Raw genomic sequence first — 11653 nt, 5'->3', positions numbered from 1 at the left:
TAAAAAAAAAAAAAAAACTACCACTAAAAAATACGAAAATACCTATTATTGTCTAGTTGATATTAGGAATGTAAAAAAAAAATTCGTACCTGCGGGTATCTGCGGATAAAACCCGCAACGTGTAGGAAATGAATACTAAAAATGGATACCCGCTACCCGTGGGTATGGGTATTTTTGATACCCGCATGTTAACGGGGCGGGTACGGGTATCATAGTATCCGTACCCGTGGATACCCGTACCCGTTAAACTTTAATTCAGAAAAATACCTTTATATATATATATTTATATTTATATATATATATATATATATATATATATATATTTATATTAGTAAAAAACATTATGAGTCTTCATTCAATAATGGTGGTCAGATTCTTACCCCACACATGAGTAAATTACTTCCATATACTGTGGAGACATTGATGTGTCTCTAAGACTAGTTATGGACAACATGAAACTTTATACAATGTTGCAAGAGGTGGACATGATGAAGTTAGTAATTTCTTTAATATTTTATTCAAAAATAAAATACTATATAAATTGGTAGTGATTTTTTATTTGTTTGTTTTTCAAGAATCAATCGGAGAAAGGGGACTTGTTGATCCAAGCACTAATTATGGTTAAATATTTATTTTTTAAATTTTTTTCGTAAATACCCGCGGGTACCCGTGAATACCCGCGGATATGAAAAAAATAGACGGGTACCCGCATAACGGATACCCGACGGATATGGGTACGGGGCGAATATTTATCCAGCGGGTAGGGTACGGGGGAGCTACTACCCGTACCCTACCCGTCCCGTTGACATCCCTAGTTGATACGTGTAAATTTTTTGGTTTTATTGTCTTTCCGCTTTTTATCACACAAACTTCTACTTCTCTCATCGTCATCTGTGCTATTCTCTTCTCTTCAGTGGGTTTAAGAGTTTCGTTTCTCTATTGTACAGGAAGATACTGAGTCTCTGGTGGCCCAATTAAAACAACATCGTTTGCATTTTTTCAATTTAATCCCTGCTGGCCTAGTTAAAACCGCACCGTTTGCACTTTTCCAATTTTATAAAATATATTAACTTTTAGTAGAAGAATGAAGCGTAACGTTTTAACAGTTCCTCTTTCACTGTTGTAAAAAAACCCTCATCTGAATGAAACAGTGCAGCTGCTCAGGACCAGCACCTCAGAAGTTTATCAGGTCATTATTATTTTTTTTGTTATTCAGCATAGTTCTTTTCAGTTTTGTTTTTCTTCACAACATTTAAATGTGTAAGCATATATTATTGTGTTTCTGTCATGATTCTCCTTAAAAACATTCATGTTTTTTTATGACCAATTTAATAAATATTTTTATATATATTTGTTTTTTATAGGAGTAATTGATGGATACAGGTTTGAGTCTTAAACTTGGTCTTGAATTTGATAACTTAGAAGATGCATGGAAGTTTTGGGTTAATTATGGTGGTAGTAAAGGTTTTGAGTTAGAAAACACTACCCTAGCAAGAATAAAAAAGATGGGTGTATTACTTCTTACATCTATGTTTGTTGTAAGGAAGGTATGCGAAAACTAGATAAAAGAGACTTTAAGACCAATAATCCTCGACCTGAGACAAGAACAGGATGTGCTGCAAGAGTGAAAGTTAAAAGAGTTGGTGAAAGATATAGAGTAGTTGATTTTATTGATGATCATAACCACCCACTTCATCCACCAGAAACAGTTCATCTATTACCTTGTAAACAAAAAATAACAGATTTTCAAGCATATGATCTTGAAATGGCAGAACAGGCAGGGATTCAACAAAAGGCATCATTTGATTTGATGAGTAAATATGTAGGAGGTAGAGAGAATTTGGGCTATACAAGAGAAGATGCAAAGAACTATCTGAACTCAAAGAGGCGAAGAGATATGGCATATGGTGAAGCTGGAATTTTGTTACAATATTTCCAACAACAATTAATAGATAATCCTTCATTTTTCCATGCCTACCAAATGGATTTGGAAGAACAAATAACAAACATATTTTGGGCTGATGCAAGAATGTTATTTGATTATCATTGTTTTGGAGATGTCATTTCGTTGGATACAACATATTGTACAAATGGAGATCATAGGCCTCTTGCAATTTTCTCGGGATTTAATCATTATAGATGAGGGCTGATATTTGGGGCAGCCTTATTGTATGATGAGACCATTGAGTCCTTCAAATGGTTATTTCAAACATTTTTGCAAGCACACAATCAAAAAAATCCACAAACTGTTTTTACTGATCAAGACCAAGCCATGAAAAGAGCATTAAAGGAGATTATGTCGTTGACAAAGCATGGTTTGTGCACATGGCATATAATGAGGAATGGAGTCAAGCATCTTGGAAATTTAATGAAGGATGGATCACATTTCTTACAAGATTTCAAGAAGTGTATGTATGATTATGAAGAAGAAATAGATTTTGAAAACTTATGGAGAGATTTATTGGTGAAATACAATGTTGAAGAAAACACATGGTTGAATTCAATATATCAGAGAAAAGAGAAATGGGCAGCATGTTATATGAAGAATGCTTTTACGCTTGGCATGAGGAGCACACAACTAAGTGAAAGCATTAATTCAGATATAAAGAATTGCACAAGACCTAATTTGAATATCAACCAATTTTTTAAGCAATTTGAACGGATTGTTCAAGAAAAAAAAGATACAATGAGTTACGACATGATTATGAGATGCGCCAAAAGATACCAAGAATGATAGTACAAAGTTCACCATTAATTCGACAACTTTCATAGATATACACTCCTCCTATGTTCAACTTGTTCCAACGAGAATGGGATCTTGTATCTGCAACAAACATAGTTGAAAGGAATGAAACCAATGTATGTTGCAACTATGTCATAACAATGGTGGATGAAAAAGGAGAATGAAATGTTTCATATGAGTCATACTTAGAGAATGGAGAGTGGGCAATTACTTGTAGTTGTAGAAAATTTGAACAATGGGGAATATTGTGTTGTCATTCATTAAGAATACTATTTTGTAAGGATATCAAGCTTCTCCCAGAAAAATATATATTGAAGAGGTTAACAAGACATGCACGAAGTGATGCAATGAGTGATCATGGTGGAAAGCCAATCAATGTTGATCCTAGATTGGAAAGCTCAAAACAATATAAGCAACTATGTTCAAGACTTTTAAGATTAGCTCATGATGTATCGGATGATTCAGAAGCATGCACTATGGTTTGGGAAGGGGTGTTAGAACTTGAGAAGAAAGTGGTTGCGATTTGATTGAACAATCAATCACATGGTACTCATGGTACGACTATTGAGGCAATACAACATGTGGTTGAATCATCAACATCCAAAGGTATTGGCTTTAAGAAGAAATATGGTCCAAAACAAAAGAAGTATAGAAGTTTGAAGAGTTGGGTTGATGAATTAAAACAAAAAAGAAGAAAAGTGAATCCTTCACAACTTCATTCAAGTCAAAATTTATTGGAGTCATCAACTTCAGTTCCATTAGAGTCATATTCAGTACCTTCTCTATCTTAACCCTTTCAAATGAGTTTCACTAGCATGCTTATGGTGTGTGTATTTATTTAGAATTTAACAATAACTTACAACAATAACTAGCATGCTTATTGAAGTTACTAACATACATCTTATTTTATTGTTTCAGGATGTCCAAGATGGCTGCAATATTGCATCAAATCAATCATTAGAATTTAGTTAGGTCACTTTATTGTCATGATTAGTTGTTTGTAAAATATGACTTTCTTAATGCTTTTTAAGTTCTGGAATTTGATATGCTCTTGTAATCAACTTTGCACCATCTTTTGTATAAACAAGAATGAAAAAGAAGTATTTCCAAGAACAACTTTTTATTACACCAATTAAATTGTACATTATTACAATACAAAGAAACTACATATTACAACAAGAAGTTTTGCTTCAAAACATAAACTAGATATTACAACAAGAAGCTTTGCTTCAAAAGAAAAACTACATATTACAATAGGAAGTTATGTTTCAAAAGTCATTCTTCTAAAGCTGCAAGGAAATTCTTGTATAGCTTCGGGTGGAGGAAGAATTCCAAATGCATAAGACATGTATTTGCTTCTTCACGAAAACCATGATTGTCTCTGGAGATTCCAATCAAGTAGCCATAACTTTAAAGCAGTACATTTTAGGTAGCATAGGTCTTTCGAAGGTGGAAGACATTTTAGCCCCCACATATTTGTTTTGTGTTCATCCTAATGTCAATAAAATGTTTTCAATCAAGATTGAAATGCACTCAGATCAACACAATATCAACTTCTTACTGCACCAACCTTTCCATTTGAATACAGTAGTAAATCCTGGGAAAAAGCTTCTGAGCATGACTTTGAATCTGGAAAATAGTCTTTAGACCAGCATGTTTTGTTGTCAAAATAAACTATCTAAAAACTTAGACCAAAACACAATCACACTGCACCAAAACTGCACCAAAATTTCCAAGATATAATGAACCAAGTAATGGAACATAAACGATTTCTGAAAACAAACAGTAACGACATAGCTAATGAAATGAAAATTTCAATTTCTGAATCACCAATGTTTGTCAATTGAAGGAATAATTTTTGCACACGCAATTCCTTTAGTTTATTCTCTTAATTTGCAGGATTCTTTTTCCATTTGAATAAGGCATCATCATCCAACCACGCATCTTTTGTACCATTAGAAATATCATAATTCAAATAACATTCTTTGAGCAAATTCAATATCAAGGACATTACCTTTAGGTGTTCAATCGGCATACATTTCAATGTGATCTAAATTTATTTGAATGTCAACAACCACCTGCAACAAACAACCAAGACAACACACAATTAACAAAAGGGGAAAAGGATTTAGTGTTCCCAATTAGAAACACCTCTGTTTGCGAGTACGATAAAGTGATGGATGTTCATCGAAAAGGGAAACCAATTGGGTACAAAATAAACCTTGAGCAACAGTAAAAACGACAATGAAGTCGGCGTAGCCATCTGACGGTGCTTCCGATTACATTGTAGAGGCGCCGATGGTGGAGACGAGATGCAACGGTTGGATCCGTGAAAACGAAGAAGCCTTGTGGTGGAGACGAGATGTAACGCTCGCACTGCTGTTACTGCAATTAGTTCCAAAAAATACTGTTGGCCCTAAATCCATCCCCAAAATTCAGTGCTATCCATCTTAATGGTTATGAAAGCCATCATTGTTTTTTTTTCTCGCTTCATAGTTTTCCCAGACATAACCTAAAGCTATTAAATTTTAAAACTAAATGCAACCGTTTCAATAATATATTAGAAATAAATAAATATTTTATTAAATTCAAAAAGTGTAAATGACGCCGTTTTAAATAGCACAGTAGAGACTTAGCACTGCTTTTACAGCAGAGAAACCGAACTCTTGGGTTTAATTGTCAAATTCAATTTCCCACTTAATATCTCTGACATTTGATTAGCTGATTGATTGATGTTTGAGTAATTGGTAGAGGTAGAAGAGTGTTGAGTCTTCTAAAGTTTAGAATTTGTTTCATCTGCTCATTCCTTCGTTTTTCTCTCTGGCTTTGATGTTCCGCTCCTGTTAAGAAATCATGTATTTGTTTACCTTTTTCGTTTAATCTTTGTTTCATCATTAGTTATTTGTCTACTTTTGACGTTAAATTTTTGTTTCATCAGTTCATTCCTTTTTTTTATCATGCGCTGCTTTGTACAAATCTGGTTTTTTATTACTTTTTTTGTTTAGTCTTTGTTTCATGATCAGCTATTTTTCTACTTTTTTCGTAAAATTTTTGTTTCATCAGCTCATTCGTTCATTTTTTTTTCTAGCTTTGATGTTCCGCTACTCTAGAAATCATGTATTTTTCTACTGTTTTCGTTCAATTTTTTTTTTCATGATCATTTCTTTTTCTACTTTTTACGTTAAATTTTTGTTTTTCCTACTTCATTCCTTTTTGTTTTGGGTTTGATGTTCCGATCGTCAGTATTCATGAGGTGATTTTTAACTTTTTTCCTTCAATCTTTGTTTCATGATCAACCTTTTTTTCTACTTTTCTCGTTAAATTTTTGTTTCCGCGGTATTTGTTGTTTTGATGTTTGATCTGCTACATTTCATTCGTTTTCATTTTTTATCACTTTCATATGTGTATTATACAGCAGACTGACGCTTTCTTCTACTCCTTTCATTTTCGTCTCTCTGTAAACATCAAGTATTATCTACCCTTCTTCCGCCTTATTTTTGGTGTTTTGTTTTTTTTTTATTTCCTTCATTAGACATGAAGTCCATATTTTTTTCTCCTTTTTCACTTTTCACATGTTTGAGAATGGGTCCTTGATTTCACCATTTTATTTTTTTATTTTGTTATTTTTGTTAACTTGAAATTTCTAACTCCAGGATATTTTTGTATTTCAAGTTTTGGTTTTGGTGTTTATGGAAGTTAAATGTTTTTATTTTTAGTGGAACATAAAATTCTTAGGGTTCAGGCTTATTTATTTTATTTGTTTGTTTTTCATGTCTTTTACGTATATGTTTTTAAAAAGTTATTTAATCAGTGCTTTGTTTTGATAAATAGTTTATAGATGGCTAGAAATTTTGATTTTATTAGTGGGATTGATGGTCAAAGAGAAACTCTTAAGCTTGCTATTAGGGTAACTGATTTGTGGTCTGTAAAGAATCGTGATTCTAATACACATATTGAGATGATATTGATGGATGAATAAGTAAGTTGTTGTCGTTTATTGTTAAAAATTTTATATCATTGAGTTTAATTTGTACTAACTTTATTTGATTATTGTATTCAACATGATATTATTCAGGGCTTGGTTAAAAAGGAAGGTTTTTCTTTGTGGGAACAAAAGTTGGTTGAGGGAAAAAGTTATATTATAAACAACTTCAAAATTTTAACTAATCAAGGACAGTATCGTGTATGTGATCATTCATTTAAGTTGTTATTTATAGGAGCTACGACCATCAAAGAACAATTACTTACTACCATTTCAATGAAAGTATTTAAGTTTAAGTCTATTAAAGATATTGTTGATGGGAATTTCGCTACTGATTTGTTGGTTGGTAAGTTTGTAAAATTAAATTTTGACTTACTATTGTTCTTCTTTTTATTTTCTTTCCTTTTTTTGTTTGGTATGTGTGATTAATTAACTTTCCATTTTCAATTAGATGTCATTGGTGTTATTGACAATGTTAGGACAAAGCCTCATTCCAAAAATGTTGTGTTTGATCTTCATGATCTGAGGTAGTTGCTTATTTTTTTAAATATGTGCTTTGATTGTTTTAATCAATATGTCAATTTTTGACCACAACTTTATCTATGTAGCTCTGCAATTGTTAGTTGTACGTTGTGGGATTCTTACTGCAACAAATTTCTTAGTACTTGGAAGAAAAATGATCCATCTGAAGTTATTGTCATTATTTTGACTCTTTGCAAGATTAAAGCTGCATCAAGTTAATACATTGTTTTTTTTAATTTTCATACTGGGATGTTGTATATTTAGCTTATCTACTTTTTTTGTTAATAGGTCCATGGCCAGTTTGTATTTCTAATTCATGGAATGGCTCAAAATTGTTGTTTCTTCAAGATGCACCAGAAATTGCAGATTTCAAGAAGTAGTGGTCTGAGTACGTTTTTGTAATATAACTTAATCACTCATTTTATTATATTGTATTGTTATTTGTTTCTTTACATGTTGTTGTTTATTGAACATTATCATGTATATTCATTATAGTCGTTTTGGGAATGATTTCTCTCAATATAGTCAAGAGCTAACTCAAACAAGTTCCTCTACACAAATAAGTACGAACGATCGTTTTTTTGTTTAAAGTTGTTGTCAAAAAACTTTTAGACATTACAAATTTGAAAGAGGTATTGTACTGTCTCAATACTGACTTTTGTTCATAGTACATTTATTGTTATTAGATTATTGCTTTGATTTATTTTTTTAAATCAGGAGATCTGTTGTGTTACCGTTGTGAGTATTGTGAAGTTCAATTTAGGAAATGATGGATGGATTTTTTTGGCTTGTAATAGCTGCAGGAAGAAAACCGATGAAATTGGACCTTTTAAGTGCAGTTATTGTGACTTTACTAACGATAAACCTGCACTTAGGTAAGTAGATGTCAATTATGATAATATTTATGTTTTTGCATACTTTTATGATATTAATGAAATTATTCAATTAAAGGAAATTACATATGTATAATGCAAATATAAGTTGGAAGTGCAAGTAGCGGATGAATCTGGATTCAGAAATTTTATGTTGTGGGATCAAGACTGCACTGATCTTATTGGAATATCAACTGTTGATTTAAGAAAAAAAATGATAGATGTACAACTATTGTGTTTGTCTTTTTTTTTGTTACACAAGTCTAACTTATCATATGTACTGAAATTAACTACAATTTTTATTTAATTTATTAGGAAGGTGAGGATGATCTTAAATGTTTCCCGAAAGATCTGGATGTTTTGCTAGGATTGTACACTTGCTTTTAGGGTGAGATGTCAACCCAAAACTAAATCTGCATATGTAATCAAGGTTTCAAGCGACCCATAAATTATTCGAAGCATTAAAAGTCAACTTGACCTAAAACCTGTAAGAGTTCCATTTTTAAGTTTATTTATGTTTACTATTGTTATTTTAAATCATTGACTTCAAATTCTTTGGTTTTATAGATTGAACAAGCAGATGAGATGTCTAGGTCTGACATGGCAACAGAGTCTCATAGTTGTGTGGTCAGTTCATATAATATAGATTTTATCATAGAAGTTTTCTATTTCTACTTGTGTATAAGCAAATTTTAAATTGTGTTTCATCATTTTTTACAAATGTCCATCAGTGCCATAACTGACCATGATCCTAAAGTTGATAAAAATCCTACCCCTTCAAAACTATTATCATTGGATTCTAACCTTGAGTTTGAAAGACTTGAAAATATTCCATAAGGCCAAATGTCGACCACCAAAACAACGAAGACAAGGAAGAAATTTATTAAGAAAGAAAAGACTTAAGATCAAAGAAATTATGCTTGTTTGCATTTTAACAATTATAACCTTATGTCTACATTATCCCAAGTTTTTGAGGTCACAACAAATCTCTTTTGGTATATGTATATTTGATTTGAAGTTATAAGACAAAATTTGTGTGACTGTTGTGATGGTCGAATATAAATGCAAACTACTGATGACTGTAGAACATTTGTAACTCAACCTTATTTGATATGGTTATTAATTTTATATGGACCTTAAAGCTATGACAGTTTATTAGAAAACATATCTCTCTGTGTCATCAACTAAAATATTAATGTATAATTCAAAGTAACTATTAATACATATGTTTAAAATCTTTCTTAAGTATATGTGACTTACTTACTCTTTTTGTAATGCTTCCATTTAAATCAAAAAGCTGAACTTGTCTTAACTATGATATTACTTATTCCTCATTCTGATTTTAAAATGACCTTTTTATTACTTACTTTAAAAGAAATAAAACGTTATACACATTGTTTTTCTAACAACACAATAATAATAATGACGTATATTTTTATATTCAATATGTATTTAAGTAAACACAATGAAATCATACTATTATGTAGTAACATGTATTACACATTTTGTACACCACAAAAAATATGTTATATCCATTAATAATTATAAATGTAACTTTATTTAAAGCATACACTACATGATTTATTAGATTTAGTAACATTTTTCTATTACATTTATCCTAAATGTTACCTTATAGATAGCTATAGTAATACTATTAGAAAAATGTTACCATAAGTAATTAAAAATGTTACTATAAATATTGTTACTATGATATTGTAACATTTTTAAATAAATGTTACTATAAATAAATAATTGATTTTCATTTTCTTAACTTAATTGTAAAATTTTAAAATATAATAATAAATTTATAATTAATTAATTTGATTGAAATAATTAATATTAATTTAAAATTTAATATTTTAAAGTAATAGTTTAATCTATTTAAAAGTAAATTTAAAGTAATATTATAATTTATTTAATAATAAATTTAAATTACCAACGTGGTTTCAAATGTCTGCCATTCCTATTCACATTGTTAACAAACCTTTTTAGATAATTAAATTCTACGTGGTTTCAAATTAGTTTTAAATTAATATTTTAATTCATTTAAAATTAAATTTTAAGTAATAGCTTTCATATGTCTAGGTTAACAACGTTTCCAATCGAACCTCTCGCGTGTTCCTATTTCACAAACTCTCCAATACCCTGTTTTATTTCAAACTGTGATTCTATTCTGCTACTTTGTCTCAACAATATTTTTTGTGTCATAAGTATTCACAAAAATTCACAAATAATCTGTTTGCTCGAAATTAAACAGTTGAAAATTGTGTCTTCAAACCCTATCAGGTTCGATCGTTGAATCATCTGGCCGCCATTGCCATCTTCAGGTAATATTATTTTTTGCGTAAAAGTCTTCTTTCGACACATCTGTTTTAATTTCGAAAATTCTAATCCTTCTTCTTCGCAAGTTCCTTTCTGATTTCTTCATTTTAGTTTTAATATATCTCTTTATTACTAATAAATTAGTGATTCATTTGGTTTTAATTTCACATTAGGGGCAAATCGGTGAAGACATCGCAAATTAAGGAAGTGTTCTCCGCGTTCCTGAAGACATTGTGAAGGTGAGTGAAAAACAAACCTGTGTGTGCTTTGTCTGCTAGTTTAATCTCAGTTTGTTTGAGTGGAAAGTTAAATGAATTATTCAATTAGGTTTTGACATGTTCAAATAAGTTGTCCTTTTTGTGTTTCACTATTGGACATAGGGAAGAAGTAGGTCGAGAGTACCAAGTAAAATCTAATTGTTGTCAATTTATCTCTATTTACCTTGTTTTACCCTGGAAATAGTTAGATTTTTTTTTGTAATGTAAAAATTATGAACTATTCTCTTTTAGCATTTAATTCTTCGAAGATTCTTAACGCACTATCTTCTTTACCTGCTGGGATCACTTCAGGTTTGTTAATGTATTAATTGTTTAAGAACGATTTTTTTTTACAATTATTTTCTATGCACATTTATACCTGAACATTATTTAATCTTTCTTCTTTTTAGATCCCAAAGTGTTGATTGATTATCTTCAGAGCTTGAAATCCTCTGTAGTGTCTTTAAAACAGCAGGTTTAGAATCTAGTTTTCCATTTTATTCTTTTTCAAAATAATTCATCATCAATTCATTCGGCTTCATTGTCCTTTATCACTCTCTTACTTGTTATCAAATTGAGAAAGCAAAAAGAAAGGAAGATGCATTCTTGGTAACATTTGCCAAACGAGAAAAATATATGAAAGAGTTGAAGGTAATAAAACCTTAAATAAGGTTAATGTCTGTTACTGCATTAGCATGATTGTGTATATGCATCCTTCTTTCTCGCATCAACCATGAGCACCTTTAAGAAACTATACTATAAAGGAAGTAGAAAAAAAATATAAAGTGCAGTCTTTTGATGAACATTGCTCGTAGTTTTACTGGTTTAATAATTATTTACCATCAATATAAATTTTTTTATATGATCATTCAATCAAAAGTCAATACTATTGTTATGATGTTTAAGATAAATATTTCAAAAGCTATTGAGTTTGGCAGAGTAAAACTGATTTTAT

The 11653-nt window shown here is 30.6% G+C and overlaps 2 protein-coding genes and 2 long non-coding RNA genes across 4 annotated transcripts; 3 read left to right on the top strand and 1 right to left on the bottom strand.

Moving 5' to 3' along the window:
• Nucleotides 1–1549: 1549 nt before the first annotated feature.
• LOC114188295 (protein FAR1-RELATED SEQUENCE 5-like) lies at nt 1550–2143 on the top strand. Its single transcript, XM_028076897.1, has one exon. It carries the CDS (start codon nt 1550–1552, stop codon nt 2141–2143), a length of 594 nt encoding a protein of 197 aa, XP_027932698.1.
• A 1732-nt stretch (nt 2144–3875) lies between these two features.
• Nucleotides 3876–5249, bottom strand: LOC146885408 (uncharacterized). The gene is made up of 3 exons (XR_014995949.1): nt 4965–5249; nt 4758–4821; nt 3876–4384 (listed from the first exon to the last, which is right to left on the bottom strand). It is a non-coding gene; the product is annotated as an uncharacterized LOC146885408 (long non-coding RNA).
• A 1332-nt stretch (nt 5250–6581) lies between these two features.
• Nucleotides 6582–7627, top strand: LOC146885407 (uncharacterized). Its single transcript, XM_085674912.1, has 5 exons — nt 6582–6678; nt 6961–7071; nt 7177–7252; nt 7334–7461; nt 7536–7627. The coding sequence occupies exons 1-5, from the start codon at nt 6582–6584 to the stop codon at nt 7625–7627; spliced, it is 504 nt and encodes a 167-aa protein (XP_085531038.1).
• A 2625-nt stretch (nt 7628–10252) lies between these two features.
• On the top strand, nt 10253–11179 carry LOC146885406 (uncharacterized). The gene is made up of 3 exons (XR_014995948.1): nt 10253–10446; nt 10615–10680; nt 11109–11179. It is a non-coding gene; the product is annotated as an uncharacterized LOC146885406 (long non-coding RNA).
• Nucleotides 11180–11653: the final 474 nt, after the last annotated feature.

The sequence above is a fragment of the Vigna unguiculata genome, chromosome 6 (genome assembly GCF_037176805.1).
Source record: "Vigna unguiculata cultivar grain cowpea cultivar isolate G323 ecotype 2 chromosome 6, ASM3717680v1, whole genome shotgun sequence".
Taxonomy (NCBI): Eukaryota; Viridiplantae; Streptophyta; class Magnoliopsida; order Fabales; family Fabaceae; genus Vigna; species Vigna unguiculata.
Note: the sequence above shows the minus strand (reverse complement) of the source record. Positions and strands in the feature narration are given on the sequence as shown.

Coding starts and splice junctions, on each gene's coding strand:
- LOC114188295 (XM_028076897.1), top strand. CDS start 1,550: ATGCGAAAACTAGATAAAAGAGACTTTAAGACCAATAATCCTCGACCT.
- LOC146885407 (XM_085674912.1), top strand. CDS start 6,582: ATGGCTAGAAATTTTGATTTTATTAGTGGGATTGATGGTCAAAGAGAA. Junction 7,072..7,176: donor CGCTACTGATTTGTTGGTTG/GTAAGTTTGTAA, acceptor ATTTTCAATTAG/ATGTCATTGGTGTTATTGAC. Junction 7,462..7,535: donor CAAGATTAAAGCTGCATCAA/GTTAATACATTG, acceptor TTTTGTTAATAG/GTCCATGGCCAGTTTGTATT.